This window comes from Oryzias latipes, chromosome 15, assembly GCF_002234675.1.
Source record: "Oryzias latipes chromosome 15, ASM223467v1".
Lineage (NCBI taxonomy): Eukaryota > Metazoa > Chordata > Actinopteri > Beloniformes > Adrianichthyidae > Oryzias > Oryzias latipes.
This window is the reverse complement of record NC_019873.2, coordinates 15,691,373-15,709,375: the sequence shown is the minus strand read 5'-3', so window position 1 is coordinate 15,709,375 and position 18,003 is coordinate 15,691,373. Positions and strand designations below refer to the sequence as shown.

Sequence of the window (18,003 nt, the reverse complement as noted above, 5' to 3'; positions counted from 1 at the left end):
TCATTTAAAACAGATTATCTGGGGTCATTCAAGAAAAAAACATTTTTAACCCTTGTGCTATCTTAGATGACCCCACCCTAACATTGACGTGTTCTCCCTACCATGATAAAGGTGTAGAGATTTCATGTAATCCATGGACACCAGTGAGGTTCACAAATCATTGAAGAAAAAAGGATCAGCGCACTGTCTAGTGGGTCTAGATGACCCAACTCACAACATTAAAGTGCCTAGGATAGCACAAGGGTTAAGTACATAAAAAATCCTACTTCAGAAAGATGCAAACTGGAAGACAACAAGATTAATTTATCACAAGGACCATGCACTGTTAACACATATAGGTCAAATTTCAGAATAAAATGCATCTAAATAAGAGGTGTCCAAAGTTTTGTTTATCATAGCAACCTCTGTTTGGACTCTGTGTTCATAAGAAATTATCTGAACACTGACTTTTTCCCCACCTATTAAGCTTAAAGCTTTTCATCAAATACAATCTAATCCTCAAGCGATTTGAGGTGTACGCGAAAGCAAGCAGACAGGTTCAAGGTAATGCTTCAAGAAGATTAGTTCAAGATTTGTGGGGTTTAAAGTCACTGATGCTATTAAGGTCATGAATAACATGTCATATATTATACCAACTTATTAGTTATTTATATTCCGAGAGGGGCTTTTCTGTCCCTTATTAACATCTGATCAAAACTGTTGAGCTTTTAGGGTTTTCATTATCTGATTTCTGTCCTTGGGATTATCATCTGTGGCTGCAAGTTGGATCAATCTGAGCAGGGGTCACGAAGGAATCCTCTTAAATGAGCACAGAACTGTGAGCTTTATCTGATGTAAGAAGATCAGTTAAGGAATACACCTGCGGACTTGCAGCTCCTTTGAGGAGGTAAAACACTAGTCCAGTATGTACAAAATATTTATTATGAATAGCACATTATATCACAGTTCATAACAAAATTCCAGCTGTGCTTAAAATAGTACATTTGTCATCACAGGACATAGAGGCATGTGCATAAAACATAAACCGAACATCAAATTCAAATGTTGCTCTTTCTCCTACGTTTGAACATTGCAGGATTTCTTGTGCATATGTTTATATCTGTATGGGTTTCTCCAGAGCACAAAAAAAACCATGATCTTTGCTCAAACTGGTTCAGAGGAGCAACAATAGATTTGATAATAAACTCGACTTTTTCCTTCCACAAGCCCGAAAAGCAGTTAGGGGCAAAAATCATGAAGGCACAGGTTTGCATGCTTTAGAGTCACAATCAAAAGTGAAGATTTCAACAATATGAGAGCTGATGAGATAAAGCAGTTGTGCAGCTTAAAGTTGTGCCTCTAGAACTGTTGCAGCACAGCTACATATTGCTTTCCACTTAACTGAAATTTCCCATGCGTTTCTTTTAATTTGACCACAACAATCCAATTTTGTTTAGCCAGAAACCGTTTTGTAGCTTTTTTTATGTCATCCAAAATGAAGACTATAAAGGAGTTCAAAGCAGAGACATTTTGCCTTGGAAACATATTTAAAAAAATCAAACAAAGTGTTAAAAAACACTGTCATTCAAAGTGAAAGTCACGATTTACCATCTGCTAACAGTTCTGTCATTCATCTGTGTCGGTGGTGAGGTGAAACAGTGATTTGCTTCTTCTTTACAGAAAATATTCCTTCAAAAGTAAATTCAAAGAACAAGTATTTACACTTTTTAAAGTACAACAAAATATTTGTTGTGAGAGAAAAAAAACCTCTTTGCCTGACATGTGCAGAAAAGAGAAAAATATCAGCACCTTGTTAAGTTAGTTCAATAAAGTTCATAGTGTCTGTATGTGTTAACGGACTTCTTGGGTTCTTCTATAATCAGACACCGTGTCTGATAATAGAAGAACCTAAGAAGTCAGCTTGTTAAGTTATATGGAAGGTTTTATTAATAAAGTTACTGTATTTAAAAAGCTAAGTGACATTCAGACATTTTGTTCGGACCGTTTTGTGATAAGAATACGCTGTCAGTATTTGAGGGTTAAAACCCTCAATAAATAAAAAATATATATACTTCCTGGGCTGAAAAAGTAGCATTTATGAGAAACTTTAGCCATCGTCATCAGGCTGTTAAATATGTCATATCTTAGGAAGCAGATTATGACTTTTTTTTTCTGTTGGATGGTCGTGCAAGTACTAACGAGCAAACGCTGGAGGTTCAGAGGCCCAGTTCAGCTAAAAGACTGAAAGCTGTTATCATTTAAAAAAATATATTTTAGTGGGTGCTGCATAAGGTATTTCTGAACTTCTTTAGTTCCCCCCTCCCCACATACTCTGATGGAGTCTTTGTCTTGTGGTGTCTTCTGCAGCTGCTTTAACTGTTTTTGGTGCAAAATTGACGTGGCGGGCCATTGCTGCAACCACAGTGATTCCCTTTCCTGTGAGCGTCTGTGTGCCTCAGCGCATTTGGCCCGGAAAACGTCGGGTCAGTTGCATTAAGCTGGTTCTGCAGCGCAGAATGTGGTGCCAGGATGTGGATGGATTTTTTTTTTTTTTTTTTGGGAGGATTTTCTGCAGCACAAGCGAAGTATATAAAATGTCAAACTGCCCCCTTCTTATTGGTCAAACAACTACTCTGAAGATGATGATGGTACAAAACTGTCTTCTAAAACCAAACTTTTTAGAAGCTCAATTACTGCTAAAATAAGCCACGCTGGATCTCATATTTACTCAAGGAATGTACTTTTATTTGTTACAGAAGCTACCTGTCCTTCTGTAATTGAGTTTTTATGTTTTAAGCACAACAAAACGTACTTGCAACTGGGTTTAATTACAAAAAAGATTAACCTCAAAAGGATAAAACGTTCCACTTTTTTCAACATAAAGAATTCTAAACTGTGGCGATTTGAAAGACCTATTGACTCATTTGGTTGCTTCGATCAACCTTTTTATTCATCATTACATAACTTCACTGGAGTGATCAAATTCCTCTGTGATGCTGTCTGACTCCCTTTTTTCTCCTCTTGCAGTTTGTGAACATTTTGCTCATGAGCAGCAGTTTTTAAATGTATCTACTGTGAGGAAGCTGCTGCCTGGTGACTTCAGAGGCTTTTCTTTTCTACTTTGAGAAGAAATTTCTTGTCCCACAAACACTGGCTCGAAACCAAATGAGCTCTCGTTTTCTGCGATGACATGCCCATTTATTTTTAGCTACCAGTAGCTTAATTTTTGATGGAAATGGAGGCAACCAAAAACCATAAGCATGTATTTCCACTCAGCTGTGTGCACTTAAGTTTGTCTTTTGTCTTTTAAGTGTACAGGCAACCAAGAAACATAAATTATCCATGTGAATAATCAATAATGTAGGGTGATGTTCTTTTATTTATTTATTCTTTGTCGCATCAAAAAAATAAAACCCCTCCCACCTCTTTTGTGCTTTACAGTAATCATACTATGACAAAATTCAAGATCATCTTTTTCCTGCAAACTGCTTTTGTCACATTTATTACCTGCTAAAACAGTCAGGCAGTCTACAGATATTTGTCAGTTACATTAAAAAATTATTTGTTTATCTTCCATTGACACAAAATAATATTTTAGCGCATGATTTAGCTTTAAAAGCTTGAGTTATTGCTTGATTTCAGAGCTTGTGGCTCTAACTTTTAAAATGTTTTATGCATATTTATTATACTGAAAATCTGCAAATCATGTCATTCACACTGATTCTTTTTTTCTTATATATTTTTATTAAAAAGATGCATTTTTGGTAGAATTATAGGTTGGAAAATAGTGCAATTTACAATAAATTCTTGCTATTATCTACATATTTTTTTTACATTTTTGCCCCCAAACCTTTCCAGTTTTTTAGTAAAAAATATTTAAACTGAAACCATTTTTACAGCTGATAGGAATACATTTCATTTAGTATTTTATTTCAGGTGTCTGCATCTTGTTTATATTTAAAAAAGTTGCTCCTTAACATAAATAACGAGCTGCACTTGTATATCACCATATGTATGTAGACTGATGATCACTTTTTATTAATAAGTTAGAAATCTATTAAGATTCAAAAATTTTAAGTTTTCACAGCTGAATGCAATTATTGCATTCAACACACAGAGCTAAAATCTATGTATGATTTTTTTAAAGAAATGTAAAAAAAAATAAAAACAACTCTTGCCTGCCATCACTTTAGTTACCCAATTTACAGCCGTTCAAGTAGCAAATGCTGGTCAGCGACCTATACTGTGAAAATCTATACTTTTGGTACAGTTTTATTTTGGGGGTTTAGAGTTATTTTGGGTTTTGTGTTTATATTTACTTGCTTAGTCTCTGTTTTTATTTTTTTTTATTTCTTCCACTTATATGCCACAAGTAAGTTTGTTTTCAGCATAACACAACTGCTTTCTGGGATTTACCCTAATTTTCTTTTAGTTCATGGTTGTTGTTGTTCACTGCCAGATTCTGTCCTCCTTTGATTGGTGTGATGCTTTAGATGTACAAGTATATTACTTTGTATTTTGGTCCTGATTAAAGTCACAGGTTTGTCTCCTGCATTTTGTTCCTCCATCACCTCCGTTCCAGACATGTATGACCATTTTTTCTTTCACACTGACCCTGCTTTGTGATATGTACATAAAAAACGTTCATCATTGTCTCTAATTTTGTAAAAATTATTTAAAAAAAATACATAAACATGCAGCATCTGTGGCGCACAAGACAGAAACAAAAACTAGAAAAATATCTTCATCTTGTAAATGTCACAACTTACCGTAAATGTGTCCATTTTTGAACACATTTTGTTCAGATGATTTTTGATATATTTTGTTGGATTTCCTCAACCTTTGTTCTCAATTGAAAAAGATTGTTCTTTCAATGTAAACAAAAAAAACTAGATATGTCAAAACAGCTTTTGTAATTGGATCAAATGGGTAAAATTTCAATTAAGTGAACTAGTTCCGTTACCACATGGAAAATAAATCCTTTTAAAGCACAATTTACCACTTTAATAACAAGGTGAGCTCATTACCTTCTTAAGCAATTACACCTTTGTGACTATTATTTTATACCCTCTGGTTGAATTGAATAAAATTACCAACTGGGAGAAAAATTTGACAATTTTTCAACGTGAAATCAAAGAAAACCATGCAAGTAGCTATTGTCATGCTCATTTAAGATCAATAACAGATGTGCTTGTGCCCCCTTTTCACCTCCCCTTTTCATTTGCTTGACATTTCTAAGCAGGCCTGAATGTACAAAGAAAACCTCCAGTAATTAATGTCACCCATGACAATCAGGTTCTAAATATGCTCTCAATAAAAGTAGTTTTCAAACCCTTTCACAATTTGTACCCAAAGTATATAAACATGTGAACACAATTGCAGAAGTCAGGTGGAATATATGAAGGCATTATGACCTTAAAGAGCAAAGTGTGCCTGTGGACAGGTTTTCAAATGTTAACCAATCAGAGGAACATGTGCCTTTTTGAAGCTACTTCTAGATTTGAATGCCAAAGAGTGTTATTTAGGCTTTAAAACAAACATACACTTAAAAAAGTCACCTAAATTTAACTAATCTAAGGCGGAAATTGTTATGTTTTCAATGGTAAAATACCTTTTAAAAAGTATTTTAAACTAGATTATTAAGGAGAAAAAGAAAATGTAGGAATGGAGTCGACGTGAGACCATCGTTTGTTTTACAGAAAAATATATTTCACTTTCAGAAATACAAGTCGTTACTCTTTGTAAAATGATGCAGAGGCATAATCTTCAGCATATTCAGCATTATGTAATTACTCCATGCAAAAGCTAAAAATACACCTCTTTGATGCAAAAGTGTATCATGTTTGCAGCTGAGGAATCATGCAATTAACAAATACCAAACTTCAGGAAAGATGGATTACTTTTTAACCACGGACTCACTAGTTGGCATTTAAATTCATTTTTCGTCAAGCGCATCCGTCTGTGATTTATGGAAATTACTCCGTAAGCTGCTCAAATATGTTTTTGGAAATCAGATTGCCTGGTCAGAGTTATCTGTTGTATAATTCATAATGATCCAGGCAGCTCATTAAATAAGACATGTGTTTGAGGAAATGACTCGAAGATAGTTCCGACATGTCTCTCCTTTCTTATTGCCAACTTGAAATAATGCAAATGACTCACTGTGCAGCCTCAGTTAATCAAACAAATCATCTGCAATTCGAGGCACACATCTATTTTATATGACATGCAACAAATCTCATATGAATGTCTCAATGACACACCAATGGTTCATGCTGCCTGCATTGGTGCATCCCAACAGAGATACATCTACAAGTAAGATCTACTGTTGGGAGAAAAATCTAACCGCCCAGATTATTTTTCCATCCAAAGTGCAGTGGAAAAATAAATCTATGTACAAACATGGAGCTGTCAGTTTTCCTGTAGCCTTCTGGTTATTAGTGCTACAAACACAGAAATCTTGGCTACCATGTCAACTTGTCAACTATACCTTGTTAACCTGCAGGCACACCCCTTCAGCACAGGCAGGTGGACCTTATGGACCACAATGATGCCTAATTTGTATGGTGCATTCACTGCAGCCACAGCTTTCCAAGTAATAGATATTACTGGAGTCCAGCTGTTTCCTCGTTTCCATGTAACCTGACGACTTTTCCGCCCTTCAAGAAAAGATGTCCTCTTTGTCTAATTCTGGTGAAGCAGGTCTAGAAATGTCAAAAAGAGGCTGCGGGGAGCCAGAACTGGATTTCCTGGCCCTAAGAAGTTTAAGTGCTTCAGCAAGTTGAGCCTCCAGGCTGGACATTCGAACACTTAGATCCTTAAGGTCGTCTTTTAGCTCAAGCTTCAGCTCCTGAAGCGAGGCCTGAAGGGTTTGCTCTGGGATGGGGTAGAAGGCATGCCTGGTCTCCGGAGGTTGAACAGGACTTCGGTCCTGAGGAGTCATGCGAAACTCACCTACTTTGTCCAGTCTCAGTTCACTTTTAGTGATCCCACTGTCACAAGAGTCCGTCTTCTTTAGAGAGATCTGCAACTCAAGCGCATTGGTCCTCTCTGGTAACGTTTCCATGGATTCAGCTTTGGACACTTTGTTCCAGTTGTCTGTTTTGGCCATGGACTCCTTAAAGCGGCCCCAGCCTTTGACCTTGACTGGTTCAGCAGGCCGGCAGCCGACCAAAGGAATAGACAAAGGCACATGGAGTTTAGCCTTGTCTGAGGGGTTGCAACTGGGAGGGGTTAAGGGTGAAGGCGTTGAAGATGAGGGCGTTGCAGGGCTCTCCGTTACGGTAACAATGCTGGTGGTGGTAATGGCTGCTTTAGGCATAGGGACATCAGCATACACAGGGCCTTTCTCTACATCTTGAGCATCCAGATCTGGTTTTCCCGTAGCCATGCGGGCTTCCTTCTGCTGTCGGAAGCGCTGGAAGAGTTTTCTGACGGGGTGATCTGGGGGGAGGTTGAGAGGGGCTTCGTTTTTACGTCTCTGTCGCTCCTCCTCCTCTCGTTTGACATCACTAATCTTCCGGAAGACAATCTGGAAGAAAGAATCCACAGTTTGATTTCAAAGAAAAGAACAGTAAACCTGTTTAAATGAATGACGGTATTGGGTTTTTACAATAACAGGAAATAAAAAAAATTTAAAGCCATCTTTTTTTATATTTACTTTAAAGACTAAAAAAAGTAATAAAACTGAGAGATTTACTAAAGAAATGGTCAAAGGAGATTTAAAAGAATTAAAAGAATAAAAAGAGATAAAAAAAAGGCCACTAGTTTGACAGAAATTAAAGAAATATTTGACAATTGTGGTTCCTTAAATGAAAAATTTAAAAAGCCTTGCATATTTTTTCCCTTCTCGAGAAAACATCATTTAGCTGTTACTTCAATCTGGAAGTATTTTAGTGCGTGAAGGAAAGAAGCCCGTTTAAACTGGACACGGGTCATCTCTGATCCCCTGAATGACACTGCACTGGAATCATTAAAAACAAGAACACACACAAAAGAAAACTAAACAAGTAAAAAGAGTAGTCGACATTTCTGAGCATGGAGAATTCAGGGAGTACGGCTGCTTAGATGAAATCCATAATTTCTCAATCTTTTTTGGGATAAAAAAGATGTGATGGGACCCCAAAAACAAAAAAACACTGCTCCCATTTGAGAAAGTGAGATTTTCAAAGAAAATGCATATAAAAACCTGCAGACTTCAAGAAGAAAGGAGGGCTAAAGCAATCATAACAAACGATACAAAGATATCCTTGCGTCATGGTGTCTGTGACAAAATGAAACTTTATAGGAAGGGAAGAACTGTCCTATTTCCTAGAAAGACAATAAAATCTCACAAATGACATTTGGGGGCCAGGCCCTCTCTTGGATCCATTTGCGGATTTCCCTGCCGTATAGGCTACATTCAGAAAGTATGGAACCCACATGAATAGTCTCTTCTTGGCAGCAGATTAGATTGCTTCCTTATATGCAGGCAATTCAGTCTTGTTTTTTCACTCTCATGGGCAGAGGAACAGTATGACAAAAATAATGATTGGTAGACACATTTGGCCTGCTGTTCATTTCTGACACAAGAACGTTAAACTAGTGTTTATTTAAAGGTAAAGTATTTATAAATAACATTTTTGTTGAAGTTGTAACTTTTTCTGTTCAGTCTTTCAAAATCTTTATTCACATTAAAGAAAATAACTCTGCTTTTAGCAGAAAGTAAAAATAAGTCATTACTTTGGTTTGTTTTTTGATAGTATTGAAGCTGTATGTACTTTCTGCCTTTACTTTACAATGTTTTTCCTTTTCACAAGCAGGCTATCCCCAGGTTATGTGATGAAAATATACACACAACACATGAATGCAGTTTTTTAAATAACATTTTCGACTATTGCTTTATATTAAAGTCATATGTCTGGCAAGGAGCCTAAGTGTTTTGCTAAAAACACAGAAAATATTAAATATTTATCACTCGGACCACTGCAATCATTTTATGTCTTCTAATTCTTAAGAGGAAAACCTTTATTTTTCATCAAATATTACATTTTAGAAATATTTTAATCATCAATTTCCTATGCTGAACCCTAATTAAAGGTTCAGCATAACCTACTTTTAACTTTTATACAACAACAAACAACTATCTAGGACGTGAGGATATTGATGATATTGCTGGAGCGGGATGTTGCTCTCCCTCTGTGCCCATTATCTTCTTATGAGGCCTTTGTTTTGAAAGCCTATAGGTGGCCCAGCATGTATTTGAGTCTCTACAGAGCTAGCAAAGCTTTTCTTGGACAGAATAAATGCTCTTAAAAAAAAGGGTCCCACTGACAAAAGGATAAGATCAGAGTCCCTATTGATCAAATTTTTTGAAAGCGAGATCGAGGAAAGAGCAAAAAGAGAAAAAGCTGTGGATCAAATTCACGGGTCTCATTTTTTTTGTATTTTTTCTTGTATTTTTAAGCTTAAAAGGGAAAAATTACATAAAAAACAAAGAACATTTGCTGGGGTTTTCAAATAACTTTCATAAAAACTATTCACTTATTTCTTTAAAGTTTCCAGTTTCCTGGATTTAGATCTTTTATTCCATCCCTCTTCATCTTTCCATTTTTTCGGATTTTAAGCCCATTATTGTGATTGTAGTTTAAGGTTGAATGTGAACTTTTTGGTTTCAGCATTTTTCTGTTGGAGCTCATTTCCACGCAAGAACAAACCAGTTGCTTGGACACACAATTCTGCTTATTAAACTGCTAGTTTGTAGAAACAGCCTGATATGTTGAAAGGTGGATTGGGCAGCTTCCTGATTGGTATTTGGCTTTAGTGGCTTTTTTGGGCAAGTATTGACAAAAATCTCGGTTAACCTTTAGTTCTCAGGATGAATTCTGGGTGAACCGAAGCTTAATCCGAATGGAAACAAACCAAGACCACCTCCAAAGATGGGTCCCAGAACAGTGACTGCTTGGGGGCAGTCAGACTGAAAATGTGTCCCTAAATATCGGGGGAAACAAACTCTTGCTCACTGAAGTGGACCAACTATGTCCGGCTCTGAATACACCCATAAAGAAACTTCCAAACGTTTCAGTAAACTTTTTGGTTTCAGCATTTTTCTGTTGGAGCTCATTTCCACGCAAGAACAAACCAGTTGCTTGGACACACAATTCTGCTTATTAAACTGCTAGTTTGTAGAAACAGCCTGATATGTTGAAAGGTGGATTGGGCAGCTTCCTGATTGGTATTTGGCTTTAGTGGCTTTTTTGGGCAAGTATTGACAAAAATCTCGGTTAACCTTTAGTTCTCAGGATGAATTCTGGGTGAACCGAAGCTTAATCCGAATGGAAACAAACCAAGACCACCTCCAAAGATGGGTCCCAGAACAGTGACTGCTTGGGGGCAGTCAGACTGAAAATGTGTCCCTAAATATCGGGGGAAACAAACTCTTGCTCACTGAAGTGGACCAACTATGTCCGGCTCTGAATACACCCATAAAGAAACTTCCAAACGTTTCAGTAAAGCTTTTAGAATGAGGTTTTGTCGAATAATAAGGTTAAAATAGAAGTGGACCTATTTAGTAATGATGATAAATACAGAAGTACAGCAAATGCTTTCCGGATGCTGAGTCATTTTGAAGAGCACTTAAAAAAATAATTAGTCATAATAATTACTCAGCACTTGGACAAAAAAAATATTGAGTGGAAAAAAGATGCAGGCAGTAAAATGTCAGGCTGGAATCTAGATGGAAAGCCCATCAACTAAATCCAAAATAAATTAAAGGATACATTTTTATTTGTTGCTCAAACTAAGAGAGATAGGTAAGGACATGTGTCGCTGTTTTGTGAAATTTTTCTTCTGAATCTTTGAAGGCAGATTGGACACCATGATGCATTTCAACATTTTGCCTTGTTTTGTTCAGTTTTAACTAAACCCCTGGTTATGTGTTTTTCACTGCCAACTATTCTTTCCGTGCACCTGTGGATTCTTTTGTTTCCACAAACCTCAGCTGACGCCTGACGTCCTCACAGTCTCTCATATTTGAGGCTCATCCATTCAAACAATTCACTCTGAGCCAAAAGAGGGCATGTCAGCTGTTTTTATGACTGTAGGCACGCTTTAACTGACAGCAGCTGTTATTTGTTTGTGAAATGCACCGTGATTTATTGTTATTTCTACAGGCAAGGTAACACAGCTCCAGGTATTCACACATAGGCTGACTGTTTCCTTTTATAGGACATTTGGGTCTGTTTAAAAAGGTCATGATGTTAAAAAGTCTGGTCTATTGAATAGAAATAATGCGAAATAGTCAAAGGTACAATAGATTTAGGAATTTAATGGTTAAAATGTTTGGACATCAGAAATGTTGATTGCTTTAGGCTAGTGCTAAATTATATGTGGGGAAAAAACACATCTTAAAGTTTAAAACGTTTAAATATTTTCCATGAATTATCCAGGAAAAAATACATTTAAAAAAGCTTTAAAAAAAAGGACATAAAAGGAGTTTCTCTGCGTTATAGAAGAACCCACCCACCCTCTTTCTCAGGTTGTAGGTAAGCAGCAGGTTTCTGGAGAAGTGGTTGGAAAATGCGGTGTAGAACTCCAGCACCTTCTGCAGTGCATCACGTTTAATGACGTGGAGGTCGCAGTAGGTCAGCGCTCTGACATTTGCGCAGGACTGAGCCAGAGTCACCTCTTTCCAGAAAACATCACCAAACACATCTCCCTTACCTGCAGGAAAAAAAGACAATGATTTCAGACAGAACGTTTGTTTAAACCTCTAATGTTTTTTTTTTAACACTTGCATTCAGGTATTCTTTTTTATTATAATTGAGAAAAACTTTTTTTTCCCCATTATGTTCAAATGTCAAGCTGGGTAAGCTTTTCTTTTGCAGTGACAATAGGGATCTACCATTTCTTTACCTGTTTGCAAAATGTTAACATGAAAATATGAACTTTCTGCTAATTTATAGAACATATAACTTGGATCAGTTCTTTTGGGAAACCTCTGGGCTATATTTCTGGACAAAACTAATAAACTACTGTTAAATTTCTCTGAAATTAGAGTTTGATGATGGCCATATGAGTAAAAACCGTATACTTACAGTGGTGGACAAAACTGTTGGTACCCCTCAGCTAAAGAAGGAAAGTTCACAATGCTCACTGAAATGACTTGAAACGTTCAAAAGTAACAATAAATTAAAATGTATTGAAAATTAAATAATCAAAATCAGCCATTACTTTTAAATTGTTGATTAACAGAAGTATTTAAAACCGGAGAAAGGTAGTTTGCCATCTCTCGGTGGGTGGAGTGTCCTTGCCCCAGGTGGAGGAGTTTAAATACCTTGGGGTCTTGTTCACGAGTGAGGGAAGATCGGAGCGTGAGATTGACAGGCGGATCGGAGCGGCATCCGTAGTTATGCGGTCGCTCTATCGGTCCGTCGTGGTGAAGAGAGAGCTGAGCCGAAAAGCAAAGCTCTCAATTTACCGGTCGATCTACGTTCCAGTACTCACCTATGGTCATGAGCTATGGGTCATGACCGAAAGAACGAGGTCCCGAATACAAGCGGCTGAAATGAGCTTCCTCCGCAGGGTGGCTGGGCGCTCCCTTAGAGATAGGGTGAGAAGCTCGGTCACCCGCGGAGAGCTCGGAGTAGAACCGCTTCTCCTCCACATCGAAAGGAGCCAGTTGAGGTGGCTCGGGCATCTAGTCCGGATGCCTCCTGGACGCCTCCCTGGAGAGGTGTTCCGGGCATGTCCCACTGGGCGGAGGCCCCGGGGAAGACCCAGGACATGCTGGAGAGACTACGTCTCTCGGCTGGCCAGGGAACGTCTCGGGGTCCCCCCAGAGGAGCTGGAGGAAGTGGCTGGGGTGAGGGAAGTCTGGGCATCTCTGCTCAGTCTGCTGCCCCCGCGACCCGGTCCCAGATAAGCGGAGGAAGATGGATGGATGGATGGATGGATTTAAAAAAAAACAAACTAATGAAATAGGGCTGTACAAAAATGATGGTACCTCCACAAAAGGACTGAGAACTAATTTTCCAGGGGGTCATGATAAACTCAGGTATGTCCTTTAATTGACATCACAGCTGTTTTCAAACCCATAATCAGTCAGTCTGCCTATTTAAAGGGAGTCAAATAATCATGTTGCTGTTTGGTGAAAAGGTGTGTAGCACACTGAACATGGACAACAGAAAGCGAAGGACAGAATTGTCCCAGGACATTAGAAACAGAATTATAGACAAACATCATAAAGGTAAAGGCTATAAAACCATCTCTAAGCAGCTTGAAGTTCCTGTGACGACGGTGGCACATATTATTCAGAAGTTTAAGACCCACGGGACAGTAGCCAACCTCCCTGGACGTGGCCGTAAGAGGAAAATTGATGACAAATTGAGAAGACGGATAGTTGGAACTGTATCCAAAGAGCCCAGAACAACCTCCAAAGACATTTAAAGGTGAACTCCTAGATCAAGGTACATCAGTGTCAGATCGCACCATTTGTCGTTGTTTGAGCCAGAGTGGACTTCATGGGAGATGACCAAGGAGGACACCACTTTTGAAAGGAAATCATAAAAAAGCCAGACTGGAATTTGCAAAAATGCATGTTAACAAGCCACAAAGCTTCTGGGAAAATGTCCATGGACAGGTGAGACAAAACTGGAGCTTTTTGGCAAGGCACATCAGCTCTATGTTGGTAGACTGAAAAATGAAGCGTACAACGAAAAGAACACTGTCCTTACTGTGGAACATGGAGGAGGCTCAGTTCTGTTTTAGGGCTGCTTTGCTGCATCTGGCACAGGGTGTCTTGAAGTTGTGCAAGGTAAAATGAAATCTCAAGATTATCAAGGCATTCTGGATAGAAATGTGCTTAGTGTCAGAAAGCTTGGTCTCAGTCGGAGGTCATGGGTCTTCCAACAGGACAATCATCCAAAACACACAGCCAAAAACACCCAAGAATGGCTAAGAGTAAAGCGTTGGACTATTCTGAAGTGGCCTTCTATGAGCCCAGATCTGAATCTCATTGAACATCTGTGGAAGGAGCTGAAACATGCCATTTGGAGAAGACACCCGTCAAACCTGAGACAACTGGAGCAGTTTGCTCATGAGGAGTGGGCCAAATTACTGTGGACAGGTGCAGAAGGCTCATTGACAAATACAGAAACCGTTTCATTGCAGTGATTGCCTCAAAAGGTTGTGCAACAAAATATTAAGTTATAGGTACCATCATTTTTGTCCAGCCCCATTTCATTCGTTATTTTTTTTTTAAAATAATTATGTTAATCAACAACTCAAAAGTAATGGCTGATTTTGATTATTTAATTTTCAATACATTTTAATTTATTGTTACTTTTAATCGTTTCAAGTCATTTCAGTGAGCATTGTGGACATTCTTTCTTTAACTAAGGGGTACCAACAATTTTGTCCACGACTGTCTATAGCACTTTTCTACCTTGCTCAAATAATAATAATAATAATAATAATAAACTTCATTTGTGTAGCACCTTTCAAGATAAAAATCACAAAGAGTTTCACAGTAAAACATGGTAAAACACAATAAAACACGGTAAAACACATTAAAACACGGTAAAACACAATAAAACACGGCAAAACACAGAATACAGAGAAAATTAAGAAAAAGCAATTTTAAAAAGCACGGTTTTTAGCTGCTTTTTAAAAGAAAACACTGAGTGGGCAGATCTGAGGCTGAGAGGAAGGGAGTGCCAGAGGGATGGAGCCACTGCTGCAAAGGCTCTGTCACCTTTAGTTTTCAACCGGATTCTCTTAACAACCAGCAAACCCTGGTCACATGACCTCAGGGACCTGCTGGGAGTGTACAGCTGCAAAAGGTCTTTTAAGTAGACCAGAGCTTGGCTATTAAGTGCTGTGTATGTTAAAACCAGGATTTTAAAATGCCTTCTCGGTAGCGGATGGGGAGCCAGTGCCGCTGGATTAACAACGGATGACGTGTGAAAACTTAAATGATTTAGTTAAAAGCCTTGCAGCAGCATTCTGGACAACCTGGAGCCGTTCTAAAGATTTTTTCAAAGGCCCAAAGTGCTTTACAGTCACAGTCCCATTCACCCATGAACACACTTTCACACACTAATGGCAGCTCAACTGCCACCTGTAACCACCAGGAGTAATGTAGGCTTGAGTGTCTCACCAGAGGACACTTCAACTCAAGGAAGCAAGTACGGAACCAAACCTGCAACCTTCCAATCAGAGGTTGACCGCTCTATCTCTGCACCACAGCCACCTTCTTATTCTATTCACATTGCTTTTATTATTTTCAAGTTGTAACTTTTAAAAGCACTCCATCTGTGACAGTACCTCTAATACACAAAACTGCCAGCCCCTGTTTAGTCTATTTGAGATGATGTCCTTTAGCTTTCAAACTTCAATTTCAAATTTGTGGAAAAACATTTTCCACAAAGCAGCAAGCTGTGACTCCCTCCTTATTGCAAGGGCTTTTGCTCATAGTAGGATTTAAACTCTGTTTTCTGCAGCGTCTTTATTGCTCCAAAGTTAATTTTTTTACAACAAAGCAGTCTAATCACAGGCACGGAAGTAATGTCCCTCCTGAGAAACATGATGACTCATGCTTCTAATGTATTTACTCTTTAATAATATTCTGTCAACAAAGGCAAAATAAACATAAAGATGAACCAGGTTTAGAGATCCACGAACCCTTTTTTGATGTTTCACTTGACTTCTTTGTTTCTTTTTATTTAGTAACCCAATGAGGCTCTTGTGACTGGAATTGTGCCTCTAATTAATTCAAAGAATGTTAATCAGAGGCCTCTAATGCCAAAACATCATTAAATGGAGTTCACTAAGCTCCTTGAAGCCACTTAGTGGATGTAATGTCCTCGTTTAAATGCCAGTAATTAAAAATATCTTAAGACAATTATGATATTTCCCAAAAAAATCAAAAGATTTTGGGCAAAAATAGCGTTTTGTGTGCTTCAATCATTGATTTTTACCTTTAAAATTTGTTCCACATTTTAAACAGGAACAAATCCAAGCACTGACGATCCTTTTAGAACAAGACATTAAGTTTACAACAAGAGGAAAGAGCTCTTTTTAGGTTAACCAATTCTTAAACAAAAAAAAGTGATGTGAATGAATCACATTTGCTTATTTCTTTTTTTTTTTTTTTACTTGTCCTGTTCAACAGCTAGGCAGGCAGATGAGAGCTGAAGGCCTCTTGTGTTGGACATATTTTACTTTAACAACAGGGATTATTTATCTTCAGACAAACCAAAGGTATGTCTGAATAAACCCCTTTTGTAATTGAGGCCAAACTTTATTAATTTCAACCGTGTTTGAAAATCTCTTGTGTTGGACCGGACGGAAAAGGAAAGAAGGGAAGAAGAGAGAAGGATATTAGAGAGAAGGGGGGGTTAGGAGGGTGATAATACGAGGGGAAGGGGGATAAGACAATGAAGCAGCATAGAGCAGCAAGTTTACTGGTTGTTTATCATTACGGTAATGTTCAAATGTAGTACAAAAAGGGCGGGGCCTGTCCACACACACACTCAAATGTTATCAACACACCTGCTGGCTGAAAAAATGTCCACATGTCAACATGTACACAAAACATAGTGTTCACACACGCATACTTATGCCTTAAAACCAACTAGTGTGAAATATTTCATTCATTCTATCACGCAAACTATTAGTGCAAAGGTGAGCTAACACCTGTGCTCAGGTGAGTGTTTATCTTCTTCTAAAATGGATGGAGGAATGTGTAAAGAAGGAAGGAGAGTGCCCAGCCATCCCCACCCCAAGACCCCCGCCGCAGCAGCAGCGGCAGCCGGAACCCCCCCCAACGCCACACGGGAGCAGGCAGGGAACAACCGCCCCCCGGGCAACCAAATCCGCCACTCAGGCCAGGGCCAGCGGGACCGCCGCGAGGCCCCCAGAGCCAGAGAGCAGGGAGGGACGGGGGGAAAGAGAGCGCCGCCTCAGCCCAACCAGGAGAACAGCCCCCCGCCCAACGCAGGGCCCCACCGGAGAAGGGCGCCCGCAGCCCCAGACGAGCACCCCATCACCACCCAGGAGTTCCGGGCATCCCCCCCCGCCCCAACCCCAGGTACGAGCCAGGACCCCCCAAGGGAGACCCGCTCTGCGCTCCAGGCAGCCACCCACCCGGCCCACGGTTGGTCCAGGGAGGAGCAAGGCAGGGGCCCGCCGCCCCCGCCCAGGAGGGGGGCACCCCGGGGAAAAAGGGGGCCCACAAGGGGTGTTGTAAACATGACCCGACCAGGCTCGGCCATAGTTGGAAATTTGGCGGGGCCCAGCGCTCAGGGGCAAGGACCAGAACCCACCCCCCAGGGACACGAACACCCCTGGCTCAGGTGTAATGTGAACCCCCTCCCCGCACGGAGAGAGCACTGCCAGGCTCAGGAAGCCGGCACCCAAGGGACACGGCCGCCGTTGCCAAGGGCCCCGTACCCCCCACCAGGGAAGGGGTAGGGGACAGATGGTCCGAGGTCCCACCTTCCTTGCAAAATGTGTGTGCGTGTGTTTGAGAGGGAGTGCATGTGTGTGTGTTTATGTTGGGATGTATATATTGAGGGGGGAGGGGTGTGTGTACTAAGGGGGGTGCAGTTAAAATTGGCGGGTAGGGCACTAAGGGGACATCTCCTGATTACTCACAGTGATGTCCCCTCACCCTCCCCACCAAGGGGCCCTAAATGTCTAAGGTGCGGTTAAAATTGGCGGGTAGGGTGCCAGGAGGACATCTGCTGCTTGCTGGCAGTGATGTCCAAGCACCCCCCCTACCAAGGGCCCTACATGTCTAAGGTGCAAATAAAACCGAAAGAGGGGGGGCCCACTCCATACGGCAACCATAGGAGGGGGGCCACTGCCAAGTAGCCCCCCCCCAAGGCGCATCGCAGGCTAAACCCCCACCCCCTCACCCTAATATGAGGTTATATGAGGAAGGGGGTAAGTTAGGGACAGCTGGTAGACTGTCCCATGGCACATTTGCTTATTTCTAATGACGTCCCAAGAACACAAAAAAATAATATTTTTTCGTTAGCGCAG

At 39.8% G+C, this 18,003-nt stretch overlaps 1 protein-coding gene across 4 annotated transcripts in view; it reads right to left on the bottom strand.

The window, feature by feature from the left end:
- Positions 1–903: 903 nt before the first annotated feature.
- LOC101155792 (potassium voltage-gated channel subfamily H member 1-like) overlaps positions 904–18,003 on the bottom strand; it is a 59,075-nt gene continuing 41,975 nt past the window's right edge. For all 4 annotated transcript variants that reach the window (XM_020709423.2, XM_020709426.2, XM_020709425.2 and 1 more), the window contains 2 exons: positions 11,483–11,679; positions 904–7,510 (listed from right to left, as the gene is read on the bottom strand). In XM_020709423.2, coding sequence (XP_020565082.1) covers positions 6,641–7,510; positions 11,483–11,679 — 1,067 coding nt within the window. In that variant the 3' untranslated portion in view covers positions 904–6,640. The remainder of the gene's footprint in view (positions 7,511–11,482; positions 11,680–18,003) is intronic.